Source organism: Mustela lutreola, chromosome 18, assembly GCF_030435805.1.
Source record: "Mustela lutreola isolate mMusLut2 chromosome 18, mMusLut2.pri, whole genome shotgun sequence".
In the NCBI taxonomy this organism is placed as follows: Eukaryota; Metazoa; Chordata; class Mammalia; order Carnivora; family Mustelidae; genus Mustela; species Mustela lutreola.
In genome coordinates, this window is record NC_081307.1 from 23,472,060 (window position 1) to 23,490,489 (window position 18,430).

An 18,430-nucleotide genomic window follows, 5' to 3' on the forward strand; every position below is an offset into this window, starting at 1 on the left:
CTCGGGTCATGATCTCAGGGTCCTGGGATCGAGTCCCGCATCGGGCTCTCTGCTCGGCAGGGAGCCTGCTTCCCTCTCTCTCTCTGCCTGCCTCTCCATCTACTTGTGATTTCTCTCTGTCAAATAAATAAATGAATAAATCTTTAAAAAAAAAAAAAAAAAAAGATTTTATTTATTTGACAGATAGAGATCACAAGTAGGCAGAGGTAGGCAGAGAGAGAGAAAGGGAAGCCGACCCCCCACCGAGCAGAGAGCCCGATGCGGGGATCGATTCCAGGATCCTGGGATCATGACCTGAGCCTGAGCCAAAGGCAGAGGCTTTAACCCACTGAGCCACTCAGGCACCCCAGCATCTGACTCTTGATTTCATCTCAGGTCATGATCTCAGGATCATGAGATTCAGCCCCTCATTGGGCTCTGTGATCAACAGGGAGTCTGCTTGAGGATTCTCTCTCTCTCTCTCTCTCTCTCGATCTCTCCCTCTGCCCCTCCCCCCTCTCTAAAATAAATAAATCTTAAGAAAAAAAAGAAATAACCCACCACAGATAAATATATGTACAGTATCAGATCATACTTCTGCAAAGAAAGAAAGAATAATTTTGTTCATATCATAGGATATTGAGACCAACTTTGAAACATTCGACATTTATAGCATCTGGCCTTATAACCCTCTTCATGTATGTTTTTAGAAATCATTTTTGATGTAAATATTTGAAGCATCAATCAAAAAAACCTGCCTGTGCTAAAAAATTCAGGGTATTTTTTTTCTAATAGAATCTTAAAAAGCGAAGAATAAACACAAGGGATCCACTGCTCTGAGATAGTGTAGACTAAAGTATATGTGAAGGTGAAATTCATCAGATGACCATCAGATGTTCATCATACTTTCAAGAATACGGCCCTTGGGGGCACCTGGGTGGCTCAGTGGGTTAAAGCCTCTGCTTCAGCTCAGGTCCTGGGATCCCAGGGTGCTGGGATCGAGCCCCACATTGGGCTCTCTGCTCGACGGGGAGCCTGCTTCCTCCTCTCTCTCGTTCTCTCTCTCTGCCTACTTGGGATCTCTGTCAAATAAATAAATACAATCTTTAAAAAAAAAAAAAAAAAGAATACGGCCCTTGGCGTATACAGTACAGCTGCAGACCACTAGGTCACGTGGGTCATGCACGGGACCTGATATGTGCATAACTTAAGTTCTCTGCTATCAGTGCGAAGCAGACCCCTCCCCCGAGATTGACATCCAAGTGCATCTCAGTGTCTGCAAGGTATCCTTCAGCCTTTTCACTTTTCTGAGTGTTTATCGTCCGTCCCAGTTGCACAATCTGCTTTTTATAAAAACAGAAGCAGCCCATTTCTCTTATTAGCGGCCAGAGGTACCCGGAGAGTCAGCAGTGTTCTCTCTCTCCTCAGGACTTGTAGTGAGTTTAACTTCAGCATCAAAGCACCTCCCGTTCAAAGGCTGTTATTATGTGAGCCTCGCTAAATACAGAAGTTGTTTGTTCTGAATGACAGAAATAAGTATTGACCGGTTTATCCCCACATGCTTCAGATTCTCGGTGGAGATCGTAATGTGTTCTTTGCACACTCCGCCGCCAGGCTTTTCTCCCCCAACAAAGCGAGTGTTATACACACTTAGAGCTGTGATACCGTATACTTAGCTGTATGGAAATGCAAATTTGGCTCTGCGCTTTAGTCTTACCTTTTGTAGGGCTCTAAACGGTAATGTGTCCTGGCTGTGGGGAAGCCCTCAGCAGGCAAAGCAGCCTGTCTTCTGCAGTGTTCCTCTGTGCTCAAAGCCCAGTTTTCCCTGCTGGCTGTTTAAAAATACATATTTTACATGCTCGTTTCTGAGTTGCCCACCCCCTTCCCACCAAACCCTCAAGAATCTGAAAGTCCACAATACTTCTCGAGTTCTGGTCAGTTTTTCCAGTGAGTCAAAACCAAATGTAAAAGCCTCGCATTGTGGGATCCGTGGAAGAGGGAGAAATTCTATGCAGTTCTTTTCCTGTTCGGCCTTGCCCTTTCTTGTCCCATTTAGAGAGGTCACTTGTAGAGCTGAAATTTCTGCTTGACAGCATTAAATGCATGACATCGGTTTCCTGCTGTTCCATTTACTGCTGGGGCTGGACCTGGTTTTAGGACTCTGGGGAGCCTGGTGGAGGCTCACAAAACCTTCATTGTTCTTTTCCATCTTCCTTTAGAAACCTTAAAGATGTTATACTCTCCAGGGTCATCAGCAGGAGGATTTATTTTGACTTCGGGTCATTAGCTTGGCCCCCACTGTTGAGCTATGGAGTTGGTTTTCATTATGTTGGACCAACACCACGCATCTGCTATTTCCTCATCCAGCATTACATGATCCTTTTATACCTTAAATGCTTTGAAACTCATCAAAAACTTAGAAATGATTCTTATCCATTTATAGGACAGACAGGAGCATGTTTTCCAAGTTGTCAAGAAGTGCCTTGTTAGGGTCCTGAATGTTTTCTGTTTCTGGTCCTTCCTGTGCTGCCATTTTGTGAGGAAGCCCATCGGCTCCCTTAAGAATATAGATCCGGTTCTCAGAGGTTATAGTGGAAAGAGAATCCCCAACAGAGAAAATGTTCCTGCGTCTCATAGCCCCCAACTCTCAGAAGATCCAGAATAACCGTGTCCCACGGAGCTGTCTGGGATGGTGGAAATGTTCTATATTGACTCCTCTGGTGACTAGATGGCCACAGATGGCTCGTGAGCGCTTGAACTGTGGCTAGTACAACTGAGGAACTAAATTTGTAATTGTATTTAAATAGCCACCTTATGGGGCGCCTGGATGGCTCAGTGGGTTAAGCCTTCAGCTCAGGTCATGATCCCAGGATCCTAGGATCGAGCCCCGCATCGGGCTCTCTGCTCAGCGGGGAGCCTGCTTCCCTCTCTCTCTCTGCCTGCTTCTCTGCCTACTTGTGATGTCTGTCTGTCAAATAAATAAATAAAATCTTCAAAAAAAAATAAAAATAAATAAATAGCCACCTTATTAGCACAGATCTAAAGGCCAGAGGGTTTCCCTGCAAAGATGGATAAGGGTATACAGACAAATAAACATCTCTCCCCACCCCCACTACTGGTCTTTAAATAGGGCAGTGCCCAAGTTCATGAAGAGGATCAAGGTTCCCGACTACAAGGACCGGAATGTGTTCGGGGTCCCTCTGACGGTCAATGTGCAGCGCACGGGACAGCCCCTGCCCCAGAGCATCCAGCAGGCCATGCGCTACCTCCGCAACCACTGCTTAGAACAGGTGAGGACCGCTGTGTGCAGGGCCTGTGGGACCGGTGAGCCTTGGACTCAGGCTTCCTTTCTGTAATCCTGCCATGGAAATGCTGCTTCTATCCTGTCATGTCATGTTTTTCTTCCTACAGGTTGGGCTCTTCAGAAAATCTGGTGTCAAATCCCGGATTCAGGCTCTGCGTCAGATGAATGAAAGTGCCATAGACTGTGTCAGCTATGAGGGCCAGTCCGCTTATGATGTGGCAGACATGCTGAAGCAGTATTTTCGAGACCTTCCTGAGCCGCTAATGACGAACAAACTCTCAGAAACCTTTCTGCAGATCTATCAGTGTAAGTGTTCTTTGATCTCCACATTGTCAGCCTTGGGGAAAAAAGAGGGACCAGCTGAAACCTGTGGCTTCCTTTCATGCCGTTCTTTGGGACCTGCACGATGAGCTCTTCGAAATTTGTGTCACTGGTTTCTTCCTTTTCTCCTTGTTTGTGGAACAGGTTTCTGTGTACCTGTTGAATAATGCAAAAACAAATTTCCCTTACCGTTCTCTAATTACTGGTGCAATTACACATTCTTACATTCTTTTGGGGGGTGGTTGGGGAAGAGGGAGAGAGAAAGAAACTTCAGGAGGCTCTGTGCCAAGTGCAGAGCCCAATGTCAGGCTCGATCTCATGACCCTGAGATCATGACTTGAGCCAAAATCAAGAGTCACACTCAACCCACTGAGCCTCCCAGGTGCTCCCCACATTCTTACATTCTGATTCAGGAGCTCACGCTTTGATTTGCTTCTAGAACAGTGTCATCGATGACGCTTAGAAGAGCAGGTACCAAGATATTTCTGTTGATTCGCATCTCTGTAGCCGGGCCTGTTGTGTTTAAAACTTCACAGGTGTCTGTGTGTTTTATCTTGCTGTAAAATGAATAAATAATCTTTTTCTGTTATTCATCTCCGCTTCTGCCAGAAATACTTGGGAAAACAATACCCATGCCCTTCTCACTTTTAAGTAAAGCTTAAAGCAAACAGTTGTCTAAATTAATGATCAAGATCAGGATTACAGCATTTACAGCCACGTGTTTTTCTTGGCTCAGTGTGGTGTTACAGCGATGTAATATAAAAGCAGCTTCTCTCTTCGTGCTCAAACTGTCTTTAAACCAGCGCATTGGACTTTATTTTATGAGAAATGGAGCTGATCTGGATTATTTCATTATTTGTTTCATCCTTTCAGATTTTATGAAAACACAGGTCACATTTTCCCCACCAAGGTATTTGTTATGTACTGTAACCATGGAGCTGTTTTAATCAGTTTGTGCTATGGAGCTGGACTTGAGTGACTTGATTTTTCCACCACATGCCTCTTAAAAGACAGATTTGCCTAGTAAAGGAGACCTGAAGGTTGGGTCCAGCTTTTTCTATGTGTATGTTATTTTACTGGCTTGTTTCTCAAGCATATATTTTTATACTCATTTCTCAGTACGCTTTCCAAAACTTAAAGAAATTACTAGAAAATAGCTGTTGTTTCAGCTAAGTGTTTTAGCAACTTCCTTTCTGCATTTTACAAATGAGCAGATCAGTTATAATTCTGGAAAGTCCCCAGAGATACTAAGCATTTTGTGTCCAGACTGAGAGAAAGTTTTTATTCCTTTGTACATATCTTAGATATGATTTTTCACTGAGACTAAACCAAAGTATAAATGTGTGTAATGTTTTCAGTAATCGAGAATGGTAAACTAGGGATTTCTTAAAAAAAATACTTAGAAAAGGAGAACTAATTTCCGTAAACCCAAAGAACATCATATCTGGAGTTGAACTCCGAGGTGGATTTAGGGGAGGATATTGGCATTGTAGGTGTTGAAAAATTTTCAACTCCTCCACAGACAGGAAATACTTGAGGCTAGTGACGCTGGTGGCGGTCCCTAATTTCTTCCATATTAACCTCAAGTACACTTTCTGCAAGTGCTTATTCAGTACTGGGCACAAGGTCTTTGGGGCCGATGTTTGCTTTGGGACGTTTCCTCACAACGTGCGTGGACAGGCACTGAGCTGACGGGGAAATGCTGGTGTTGTACAGGTGTGCCCAAGGACCAGCGCCTCCAGGCCATCAAGGCCGCCATTATGCTCCTGCCTGATGAGAACCGGGAGGTCCTACAGACCCTTCTTTATTTCTTGAGCGATGTCACAGCAGCTGTAAAAGAAAACCAGATGACTCCCACCAACCTGGCTGTGTGCCTAGCGCCCTCCCTTTTCCACCTCAACACTCTGAAGAGAGAGAATTCTTCTCCAAGGTATGGGCCCAACGAGATGTGCACACAATACGCTCTGTTCTTCAGACCGGGGCTGCCTACCCTTCCTTCTCAGTTGTCCCCCAGGGTTTGCTGGATTCACACCTGAGGCGAGCAAATAGGAGTTTGCCTCCTTCCTTCACAGCCCTCCTTTCTTGTCAGTCCTGGGGGTGTGAATTTCTAGACAATTTCATGGCAACCAGGTTTTGAGAATTAGATTTGGGTATGTGCTTTGCCCTGGCAAGTGTTTGCCCTGACCCTCCATGGCAACCTCTGTGACCTTGCCGTCACACTCTCTGCCAGCCAAAAATCACGTGGATTTCTTGATCTCAAAACTGGATGGAAATAAAGGTGCTTGCGGCTGTGGCTTCTGCGGGCCAGAGAAAGCCAAGCCCCCAGCCTGTGCTGGAAGTTCTAAGGCAGTTAGCTGGGTCTCAAAGAACTAAGGATAACAGTGAGCCTCAAAGCCAGGACATGGCCTAAGCCCATTGTGTGCAAAGCTTCTCTTTGGATGTATGTAAGCTGGGAGTGGCTGAAGAAGTCTGAGGATCTGGAAAATATCAAAGGCTGTTATTTGCTCAGCACTTACTCTGACCCAACCACCGGACTACACCCTTGACGTTCATTCTCTCATTTAATCCTTGTCACAATTCGAGGAGGTGAAGATCCTGGCAGGGAAGTGAGACTGTGGGGAGGGTCAGTTTAATAAGTAACCTGCCCACATCTGACGGGGCAATGGCCCAGCCCATTGGAACTGTTTACTGCTGTGCAGGCGTCACGTAAGGGCCTCACAGCGGGTAGGTCAGAAAGGAGGCCCTCACTGGACTGTACCCTGAACCTCCCTGTACCTCCAAACCATCCTGCTTATCCTTTTCCTCAGCTCCAAAGGTACTGGGCAGTTGCTCTTTCGCTACAGGCCTGAGGCCTGGTTGTGCTAGGTGAAGTTAGCTTTGCTTCTGAAAGCCATACAATACTTAAAATATCTTTTTATCTCATTCTCATGTGAACTGAGGCATTCCATCTTCAATAGGATAGGGAACTAGAGATGAGCAGAAGAGAGATCAGATAAGATTAAGACCAAACCTCTAGGAAACAATAGATGGTCCCCTCACCTTCAGGAGGGGGATTTTATTTAAACTGCAAAGAATAGTGACACTATTTACTACCACATATGCCTCCTCTCGATGCACCCCTTGAAGCTGCCTTTCTTTGTCCCACCAACATACCCAGACCTTCCAAGCCACCCTATTTAAATAGGAGCGTGTTTAATGTGATGGCTTACAAAAGCCTAGATCTCCCTGAAAACTGTCCCTTTCGGGGTTTTTTGTGCTTTACTGAAAAAACTGAGGAATTTTAGTGATCAAAGTAAAGCTCTCCTGAACCTCTTAGTAACACATAGGCTCCAGCAAGATGGGGTTTTTTTCCCTCTCCTTTGGGTTTCCTAGAATAACATATTAATTAAAATCATGTAAATATTTGAATCTTCACCCTCCCTTGTGTCTTCTGCTTAGGGTAATGCAGAGAAAACAAAGTTTGGGCAAACCAGATCAGAAAGATTTGAATGAAAACCTCGCTGCCACTCAGGGTCTGGCCCATATGATTGCTGAGTGCAAGAAGCTTTTCCAGGTAAGGAGCTGGGGAGCTTTGTTATTTGTTGAGGGTAACATAAATCATTAGGACAAAATATGGGGCACCCAGCTTGTTCACATCTTACCAAAAGATTTTTCCACAACTGGAGATGATATACATAGCTTAAGAATGTCTTTTTTTTTTTTCCTTTTCTAAGACATCTTTTCTCTTTAATAATGTATAAGCTCTTTAGAGTTGATGTGTTGAATGAAAGTTGCCTGTCTCCATACCCTGACTTAGAAAGCAAAAGCAACCAGTGATCTGAAATAAATTCTGTATCTGAAAAGCCGCCTCCTCCACGTAAAAACCACCTGGTACTCATTTACCCTCCTACTGTGACTTTCCAAAGCAGAAGAACACCTTACATGAGAATAGGCTTTTTAGATACCTCTGTGAAGGTGATGTGGCCTCAGGATACCCAGGGAGATGGGCAGGCCCAGCCCTCACCGTGTGGGTAACAGAGCAGTTGGAGGGCCCGCGCTGCCCTAGAACCTGGTGTGTTGCCCTCGCACCGCCCCTTCCACTGATGGTCATCGGGAACGAGTACAGGCACACTCAGCTCCTTTTGGTCTCTCACGTCCCCCACAGGTTCCTGAGGAAATGAGTCAATGTCGGAATTCCTACACAGAGCAGGAGCTGAAGCCCCTCACTCTGGAAGCTCTGGGACGCCTGCATCACGATGCGCCGGCTGACTACCAGCACTTCCTCCAGGACTGTGTGGACAGCCTGTTTAAAGAGGTCAAGGAGAAGTTTAAAGGCTGGGTCAGCTACTCCACATCTGAGCAGGCCGAGCTGTCCTATAAGAAGGTAAGTCTTAGCCCTGTTGTCAGCTTGTTGTGTTCCAGTGGTCAGGGTTCAGGTTCCACAGGTGAGACCCTGTGGCCACCTCAGCTCTCCGTGGAGATCTGTCACTCACTCCCATCCTTGTAGACCTGGCTGGCCAGCTAGGTTCCCCAGCTAAGAGTAGAAGCCAGGTCAGCAAGGAATCATAGTTATCTGTTATCAAGTTATCAAGGAATCCTAGTTATCTCCAACACTTGTTGGAGGAACCAGACCATTTTCTGAAATCCTTTGGTTCCACAGAATCACTGTACAGTTCCCTGGGCTCAAGGTATTGGGTGTTAGAGCATTCTATGACATGCTTCGATTTTTCCGTGATTTGATCAGAATCCCCTTGCACACTCCTCTTTTCTCAGCCACTCTTCTCTTGGCCCTTTAATGAGTGCGGATTACTTGTGGGAGAGATTAACTTGTTAGGACTAAAAGCCCTTTGAGGGCAGGGACATCTTGTATGGCTTAGCATGAGGCCCATGATAGTATTTCTTGATCCTGTCTCTACCACCTTGAAAAGAGAGAAAAAGTGGAGAGCATCTAGATGGCCATGCAGGTGTTAGTATGCAGATAAATGATCTTAGTTTTCTTGCATTGACCCTAATATGAATCCCAGGAAGAGAGATGTTAATAATTTTGACCGGAAAATTGGTCAAAGGCCAGGTTTTCTGGCCTGCTCCTGAATATACCCAGGGACACCAGCATATAGGTAATAATTAGTCTGCAAGCACGTGACTGTAAATACAGCTGGCAGTATGCCTTCAAAGTGTAGGTGTGTATGAGTTGTCTTAGCACTGAAAAAAACATCCTCTTCAGGTGAGCGAAGGACCTCCTCTGAGGCTTTGGCGGTCCACCATTGAAGTCCCTGCCATGCCTGAGGAAATCTTAAAGCGCCTACTCAAAGAGCAACACCTCTGGGACGTAGACCTGTTGGATTCCAGAGTGATTGAAATCCTGGACAGCCAAACTGAAATTTACCAGTATGTCCAAAACAGTATGGCGCCCCATCCTGCCCGGGACTACGTTGTTCTGAGGTAAGAACTTCCAGATGGATCACTGTAGCAGGGATGCACCTGGTGTCACTGAATGTGATGAGATGGTAAAATTATGTGAAGTAGAAGATACGCTTCTGTTGAACCCTTCCAGTACGGAAAATGTATCTATATGTCTGCCAACCGCATGTTCATCCCTGAAAATAGTTAAAATGCTTTTGGAATTGAACTCAGAAATAGAGGCACATTCCAGGCACCTGGGTGGCTCAGTTGGTTAAGCATCCAAATTCTTGATTTGGGCTCAGGTCGTGATCTCCAGATCGTGGGATCGAGCCCCGCATTGGCCTCTGTGCTTAACACAGAGTCTGCTTTTCTCCACACTCACGCTCTCAATCTCTCTCAAATAAATAAATAAATAAAATCTTTTAAAAGTTTAAAAATATAATAAATAGAGGCACAGTCAATTGGCTGTGTTCACTGGTAGCAGATTCTTGCCCCTTTTAGGACAGATTTTCTCGCTAGAAACAGCTATTGAATGCATAAGCCAGGAAATAACATTGAAGTCCCAAGGGAGCTGTGGTTAAAGCCGAACTGTATATAATCTGTAAACTCTCTGGAGACAGTATCGAATGAGGAATTTCCAAAATCCTTTAGGAAATGGCACATCATTAGTCCAGAGCTTTCCAACAGAGCACTACTCATTTGGATGTCCACGTGCTAGTATATTCGTGAAACGTAAAAATGGTTTTCAGTCCCATATCACCCTGGTTCTCCTTCAGAGAACTGGTGTGTGAATATAAACACGCTGTAGCGGCTCTGTATGGAGTTGCTCTTTTGAGAGCCCTTGGACAAGTTCAGAGGAAGTCACCTCTCCAGGACTGGGTCACACAGCACAGGAACTGATCCTGCCTCTCAGCTGTCTCTTCTGACACAAGGGCCCATTTTCAGCTTGGCTTCTAGGAGAATCCATCTTTTTCCCTCTGGTTTTATCTCTACAGAACATGGAGGACCAATTTACCGAAGGGGGCATGTGCCCTTTTACTCACGTCCGTGGATCATGACCGGGCCCCTGTGGCAGGGGTGCGAGTCAATGTACTTCTCTCCAGGTATCTGATCGAACCCTGCGGGTCAGGGAAATCCAAACTCACCTACATGTGCAGAGCTGATTTAAGGTAGGTCCTGGTTCTCATTTTTGTGATATGGTGAGGGTCAGGAGGAGGAGGAGACTTTTTGTCTGGTACAGAGAATGGCTTACGTGAACACATCATTGTATCTTATTTACTCCCTAAAGAGCAGTTTTCATAAAGTAACCCCTTCCTGTTTCGTGGTCTCTGTGAGACTGCTTCCTAATTTCGATCCCTTAGAGAAAGTGGTAGTAGACTTCTGCCGTACATTTAAAACCATAGGAACTTAGAGCTTGAGCTAGCAAGCAGATAATTCTCATTTTATATTCAAAGGTATTTAAAATCTGAATATATATGAATAAACCTATGTTTCAGTAATTAATCGAATGAGTGCTCATCCCAGAAAACTCAATGAAATTCAGCAGTACAGCCAAAACATGAACCTCTCAAAACTTTACAAGTGGTTAAATTCTTACTTACAGTCTTTACATCTCGGTACATTTTCAGCCATCTGTGTGATCAGTTTTTGTTCTGTATGCTCGAGCTTTCCTTGAACAATGTCACTCAGCATCTGTACTCAGTAAGTTGTTCCTTGAGGAACTTCTGGTTCCAAAAGGGCAGTGGCCGTGCCAGGAGGTTACCCGGGCCTATCAGGAGTAATCTTTGTTTACGTGGCTTCTGGATCAAGACTTGGAAGTGTACTCAGAGCTCCATCCGGCTTCTCTCAATGCTTGCCAGTGCGGAGAACCCATCTGCCTTTCCTTTCCATTGCAGGGGCCACATGCCAGAGTGGTACACAAAATCTTTTGGACATTTGTGTGCAGCTGAAGTCGTGAAGATCCGAGACTCTTTCAGCAATCAGAACACTGAAACCAAAGACACCAAATCTAGGTGATTATGGAAGCCGAGTGGCTGTGTCCACTGTCTGGACGCTGGTTTCTGGACGCCCTTTGCCAGTCCTTGGAAGACTGGGCTCTGAGTCTAGTCCTGAAAAACTAAGAAAAAACTAAGATGGCATGTGGGGATCAATTGTAGCGATTTAAGACGTTTTTAAAGCTGCTTCCTGTTTGTTGAAGGTCTAAATTATAGACCTTGACTGGAATATATAAGACTGTGCAAAAGAAAAAAAAAAAAGTATTCTTATTCAAATTGCTTCTGAGAAGCAAAACTATAAAGACGTTACAGAAAATAATGAAGATACTTCATTCTCTTGCGATACCGGTGTCTGTGTCCCTATGTCATTGTATTTGCAGCATGTTGGGGGACTGGTGTATCCACTGGAGTAGATGGTCCTCTTCGAGCTGTTTCTCACTGAGATGAGCAAAGAAAGGTTTGCACAGAGGAGTGTGTGTATGTGTGTTTGTTGCTGGTTGAATGGCAGAGACGTAAATGTTGGACGCGGTGTCTGGTACACTGGGAGCCTCAGAGAAGGATTTTGATGCGTCAGGTTTAGTTTAACCTGGAATTTCTGACTGCCCGTGGACCCATCCAGAAAGGGGACCCAACACCCTTGTTCACTTACTTTTTTTCTCCAAGTTCTTAAGCACATTCCTTTTTTTTTTTTTTAACCAACCTCTTCCCCTTGCAAATAATTGTAGTCCATTGATTCCCGTGTCCCTTCTCAAACACGGTTGTCTTTAGACCTGATTGCAGATAGTGATAGAGTTTTTAACCAGTATGAATTAGTTCAGGAAAGAAACTACCCCCCTTTCCCCCTACCACACTTACTAGCTCCAAAGCACAGTTTCATTTGGGGTTTTTATGTTTGTTTTATAAGTCAAGATAAAACAATTCAACACTCTTAACATCTACTCCCGAATCAAGCCTCAGAACGTTTTACCTGTTGGAATGCTTTGTGTTTTCATGTTTATAACCAAAACTCTTAAGGACACACCAAAAACATAGGAAATTATATGTATCCCAAGGAAATCCCTGTAAATTTAACCCGTGGCATTAAAATTTAACAACAGGTGCTGATTGTTGTTATTCACCGCATTTCTGAAAGCTACGCATGCTTAGTTGTTGGATTTGTCCTTTTCAGCAAATAGTTTTTCTGGTGTTGCAACTTTTTTCTTTTCTTTATTTTCCCTTCATTTCTTTTTCTTTTCCTTTGTAACGATGCCCTTGGACTATATTTTAGTGGTAAAGGAAAATAGTTACCATAGGGAAAAAAAAAAAAAAAAAAAAAGCACCAGCACAGTTTCTCGGAAGGGTAGGTGGTCTTTGTCCAGGTTGCACTGTAACCATACAGACCGACTCATGGGACAGTATTAGTGAATTTTGTATGGATCAGAAGTGCATAACGTATGAGTGAGAGTTGTAAGAAGGATTTTTATTTTGTTATAATCTAGTTACCGTTGTCAGTGTTATTTCAAAGGTTCTTTGAAGAATTTGTGGGGGAAGGGAAGATTAGAGTTTTAAAATTTGAGTATTTTGGATATCAGTGTTCCTCATGAAGATGTACTTGTATATTCAATTTTAATAGCTTTCAGATTTGTAAGATTGTATGTTGTATATACCATTCTATTAAGATAAACATGTATACATGTCCACTGTGCTTTCAAACATAGATAAAGCATGTTAAAAATTATTATTTAAAATATACTTGTATTTATACCTCAGATATTCTTTTGGGTTTTGTACCTCAAAGCTTTTGTTTTTTTTCCCAATGTAAATACACTTTACGTGAATACAATCTAAGTGAAAAAAAAAGAGGTTTATAACTTGCTCTATATCTGTACAGAATATAATCCGTAAGTGCACTATTAAATGTTTAAAGTAAGGGAAAGGTCTGGCCTGCTTTCCTGTGTATTGCATCTCACGCCTACTCTTAAAACCACAGATTGCAACGCATATCATTCTAGCAGCAACTAAAATGAAAATCAGATTTGCTGAAGGAAAAATCGGACTGCAAATCATTCCAAGGCCAAACTGCCACTGAGCCACTCACTAACAAACAGGAAACCCTGGTGAAGGTTCAGGAAGCGTGGAGATTCTCTCCTAACAAAGGTCATTAGGTCATTAGGAAACGATGCTGAGAAAGTTACAAGAATAAGGAACCAGCGAGAGAAAGATGCTCAGAAGCAAAGCCAAGGTCACCGTTTAAGTCCACAAAAGGTCTCTTTCCCACTGTTCAGCTTTCCTGTGGAAAGGATTCCTTACAGTTTGACAACAGCAGAACTCCAAGGACGTGAATGTTCCAGGAACTCTGTAAGTCACCTCAAGTGCTATCGCCACGACTTACTAATTGTGACTAATCACCTAGATTGTAAGCTCTTTGAGGGCAGGGCTCTTCTACACATCTTTATAATCTCCTACAGCGGCTTTCAGTGTTTTGTACTTGTAGGCACCTAATAAATTTATTTGCTAAATGGAACTCATTGAGTCATCTTCTGTTATTTGAGAATGGGGAGAACCTGAGATGCCGTCAGCCAGAGCCCTCGCTTGGGCGCATCACTGCCCATTTTTGCGATTGCAGAGAGGGGACGGGTTAAACCCAAAGAAATCTGAGAGTTTAAGCTGGAGAAGACGCGTAGATGCTGTATAGAGAGGCTGTCCCCGCAGATTCTAAATGAGTTCTTTGTGATGGAGTTTTAATCATAATACTGTTTCTCGGAAACTGATAACATTTCAGAAGAGGTTTTATTCTGACACTCAGTCTGGGCATAGTTAGAGGGGGAAAAATGAAACCGCAATAATTTTTAAAAGACACACAGAGGCCAAAGGGGTTTTTTTTGTTGTTTTTGTTGTTTTGTCTTCTCTACTTCCAGACCTGGTTTCCTCAGAGCTAAATAAGGCGCGGGGCGGGGTGGAGGGTGGGTGGCTAGTTGGCTCAGTGGGTTAAAGCCTCTGCCTTCAGCTCGGGTCATGATCTCAAGGTCCTGGGATTGAACCCCACATAGGCTCTCTGCTCAGTGGGGAGCCTGCTTCCTCCTCTCTCTCTGCCTGCCTCTCTGCATACTTGTGATCTCTGTCTGATAAATGAATAAAATCTTCAAAAAATAATAATAATAAGGCACAGGGCCTTTAGGTGACTTGGTTGAGAGTCTGCCTTCGGCTCAGGTCATAATCCTGGGGTCCTGGGGCTCGATCCCCACGTCCAACACTGCTCAGCAAGAAGCTGGTTTCTCCCTCTGCCTGCCACTCTCCCTGCTTGTGTGCTCTCCATCAAACAAATTAGTAAAATCTTTAAAAGAAAAAAAAGGAATTCCAAACCTATGTCTGAAGCCAGAAATACCTACAACCTTAGTTGTCAGCCAGGCTGCGGAAGGTTACCGGGAGGTAGGAGACAGCCTTACTGACACCACTGTGCATTCAGTTGGCTTTGTCAGGCTAACCCATTTACTTCATCCACTCCTTCAGTCAAGTTACTCGACGCCTACTGTTTACCTCACACTGCGCTCAGTACTGAAGACAGGCAGTGAGCAAAATGCCTTCACCCTCCCGAAACAGAACTAAATGCTCACGGACACTAAAGAAAATGATCCGCTGTGTACTGGCTGTGAGGACAGGCTCCTGTGGGGTGGGGTGGGGGTGTTACAATCAGAATGGAACAAAACTCAAGGCAGTTATTAACCTGAAAACATCTTGCTCACCAAAGTATAGATAGAATAATTGGAAACTACGAGCAACATCAGATGGTTCTTTAAGAGTTGTTTTTTGTTTTTTTTTTTTTCCAGAGCTGTTGAAGACTAGTGAGATTTTTTGAAAAGTAAAATCTAAAGAAAAATTAAGACGATCCTAATCTGTGCTTTCTAACATCACTATTTAGGGGTGTGTGTGTGTGTGTGTGTGTGTATACGTACAGGGAGAGACAAAGGCTATAGATAGGTGTAGAATTTTACAACATCATTCATGGGACCTTATTTTTGTCCACTTTTCACACTTAATTTAAGCTTCACATGTACCCCATGAAGCATAAGTATTCTAAAATAAGGATATACCTTAGAGAGGTAGTGACAATTAAGATACCCAGAACCAGGGAAAGGAGTCAAGACTCCAACTGACATCCACTGCCTCAACCATCTTTCATTTGCTGACCTTTCCCAATCAGAAGGTAAATTTCTCATCGTAGCAACCAATCTGCATGGCCCTAGCATCAGAATTGAGAAGAACTCTAGGAAAATGAAGGTTCATAGCAAAATAATCACATTAATCCAGGTCTCAAATAATCCCTACAACTGAGATGCTGAAGGTGACATGAAGTAGGAAAAAACGTATGAGGCAGTTTGGCTTCAAGTTAATGCTTGAAAGAATTTATAGTTCTGTTTGCAAGTTGAATATCTCATTTGAAACTTACAAAGATTCCACTTGGGCTTCCCTGTGAAACAGGACAGGTTCTCCCTCCTCTGCTAGCTGAGAACAATTAGATCCCTGCTCTGATTGCAACATGCCTAACCCCTCTGGTCTCATACTGCTTCAGCAGTACAGGGGGAACATCTACCTACAGGCTTCTGAACGTGCAGCTCAGGACCAGAACCCCGATCCTGTGACTTTCTGCAGTATGTCATTGTGCCCTGCCCAACATACAATCTTACCATAAAGTACAACTGAGATCTTCGTGAAGGTGCTTTGAAAAGTAAGGGTTCGTAAAAGGGAAAGGAGCTTTCATGAAAGCAAAGTGGGATTGGACCCAAATGCTTTACCTCACCTGCCTGTTGAAGCATACATTAATGATTATAAAGCAAAAATCCTCAACAATGAGATCATGGCATGCATGTCATCTTGGTGTTCCATCAGGATGAAATTTGCCTAAGGAATTTAAATTCCATTTGCCCAAGGAATGCAAATTACAAAAGACCTCAAAGAGCCTGTGGCAGGGGGAGCTCATGTAGGTCTGTGCAGTTGCAATGAATTTGGGCCCATTCTCCAGGGGATCATCAGTCCTTTGCAGGCAGGGAGTTTGCTAAATCATGTTGGCAGCTGTAGCCCAAAGTAATTACCCTTGCTGTGTATACACAGTTCCCATTAGAGCAGTGGTTTGCCTGTCTGGGCCCAAGGCTGTGTTGACACCTATAGTATAAACAGATCTTTGCAGAGATTTTTTCATTTCATTGGACTTAAAAAAATTAGTTCGGGTCTAGAAACATTGCTCCTCTTAGGGGATTTTCATTTCTTTCTCTTTCCTAGTAAGATACAAAGCATTTTGGAAAGCAAAAGGCCTTCCTCTCTTTAGGACTCGGAGAATGGCTCTCATCAACCATGGTGAGTGATTTGATCCTGTAAAAATAATCTAATTCCCAAGGAAACTGTTTCAGAAAGCTTTGTAGTTTGCAGGTAACTTTCAAGTCCAAGTGTGTCTAGCTCAAGTCTGAATGGACTTTTTGACCTACCTAGTTCTACACTTATAATGCGCTGGGTACTGGGATATGTGCATTACACACAGTTAATGTCACATTTAAATTTCACAGCAGTCCTTTGAAGGAAACCTTTTAGACTCATTTTATACAGGAAGAAGCTCAAAGAAGTGGGGAGGCTTAAAGAAACAAAGTAGAGATATAATATTTGCAAAGGAATTCAAGAAATTCGACAGCAGCCCGTACAACAGAGCATTCTGCCGGGATGGAAATTTTCCCTCTCTGGGCTAACCGGCCCTGTGTGGTTGTTGAGCACTGCAAATGTGGGTCATGTGACCCAGGAGCTGACTGCTTAGTTTCATTTAAATTTCGTATCAGTTTAAATTTAAATAGCTACAGGTAGCTAGTGGCTGCTGCGTTAGTGCAAGTTTGATTTCAAAGATCCAAGAGTACTTCCAATTCCCATCTCTCTTTTCCACCAGTAACAATCTTCTTTGAAAAAGGAAGGAAGAGAAAGGGGAGGGCTAGAGGAGAGAGAAGTGGAGGGGAGGGTTGAGGAGGGAGGGGAGAGAAGTGGAGGGGAGAGTAGAAAGAAGGAAGGAATACAGTAATTATTTATTAAAATCTTCCTGGCCACATTTCAGCTCAGATAACTCACTCAAAATTCCATGGGAATCAAACTGCGTCTCTTCCAGCCCATGGCAGGCTTCTGAGTTTCTCAAGCTTGAGCTGATTGACCTCTTTCCTTTGCTGCTAGAGTATTTGTACATTTCCGAACCAAAGATAAAGATGTAGCTGATCTGAAAGGATGTTTACTAATTCAGATTATTCTGCTCTGCTGGCTGAGAGCCAAGGCATCCTCACTGATGTTGCTGTTGGGACTAAACAACGGTTGTCCCTTCGTGGTCTGAGCCTGTCCCCTCAGTTTCCTCGAATCCGGTGTCCAGGCTTCCTTTCATGTTGATGATACCGGCCACCTGGTGACAGCTGTCAGAGCCCATGGTATCCCCCAGTGATAGGGGTTCCTGATCCAGGTTTGATAACAGTGGGATGTCTGAGTGCAAAGGTCAGTCGTAACAACTCCAAACAAGACAAGGATCTTCACCAAACGTTCCTAGCATTTTGCCTCAAAGGGCTATTTCTTAACATGCTCTATCCTTCTCCAAAGTTGTCAAAGATCTGTGATATTAAACAGTATAATTTCTTAAAATAATCTATTTCTTTTCTTATTTTCAGTAAAGATGTATATAATGTATAACTGGTGATCAAAGCCAGAAGCCTCTTAGAAAGATGTGGGAAATACCTTGGGTGGTTCGTGATCTGAGCATGTTCTCAAAGAAGAGCAGTTTATGACGGTTTTTTAGGCTAAAGACTGTGGTCCAAGGCTAGCCACCCCTCCCATGGAAGCTCAATGAAGCTTCCTCACCCTGCTCAAGCAAGCACTTAGCACAGGAGATAATTAATCAAGGAAATGGGGAATTTAATGTCATGCTCCAGAGAAACTCGTTTTCCTGACTTCTAGGGCTGGCTGATAGGATGTATTTTTTCCAATAACAAAGAGAAGCCAAGCTTTATTTTGAAGTTCACACAGTCTGTAAAGATTATTAAAGCAAAGGAAATCTGAACCCTTAGGACGCCCTGAAATGTTGCAACATCTCAAAGAGTTAGAGAATATTTTATTCCAAGACCCAGAACACTGAAAATGGAATACGTTTTCCTGCCACTTGCTGCAAAGAGAAGAAGATGCTAAATTTCCAGAAGCAAAATGACTTGGCTGGGAAGGAAGACTAATGGTATAGCTGTTGGTTTCTTGGCTTATTGGTTTGCTTTCAACCGACTTAATGCCGGACCTAAACACTCCTGAGTCAGACTGACCTCTGCCTCAGTGCCACCTGTGGGCATCTCCCGTTGGGCCTTCTACCCTGAGACATCCAACAGGACCATCCATGACCTCCCCTTTTGAATGACTTCAATGGAGAGTTCAGTCTGACATCCAGGGACCAGGGGCCATTTTTCATGATTTTTGC

The 18,430-nt window shown here is 43.7% G+C and overlaps 1 protein-coding gene across 5 annotated transcripts in view; it reads left to right on the forward strand.

Annotated features, from left to right (window-relative positions):
* DLC1 (DLC1 Rho GTPase activating protein) overlaps nt 1-13,483 on the forward strand; it is a 426,333-nt gene extending 412,850 nt beyond the window's left edge. For all 5 annotated transcript variants that reach the window (XM_059156107.1, XM_059156112.1, XM_059156108.1 and 2 more), the window contains 8 exons: nt 3,110-3,269; nt 3,391-3,589; nt 5,321-5,534; nt 7,043-7,157; nt 7,749-7,967; nt 8,808-9,025; nt 9,982-10,155; nt 10,882-13,483. In XM_059156107.1, coding sequence (XP_059012090.1) covers nt 3,110-3,269; nt 3,391-3,589; nt 5,321-5,534; nt 7,043-7,157; nt 7,749-7,967; nt 8,808-9,025; nt 9,982-10,155; nt 10,882-11,002 — 1,420 coding nt within the window. In that variant the 3' untranslated portion in view covers nt 11,003-13,483. The remainder of the gene's footprint in view (nt 1-3,109; nt 3,270-3,390; nt 3,590-5,320; nt 5,535-7,042; nt 7,158-7,748; nt 7,968-8,807; nt 9,026-9,981; nt 10,156-10,881) is intronic.
* Nucleotides 13,484-18,430: the final 4,947 nt, after the last annotated feature.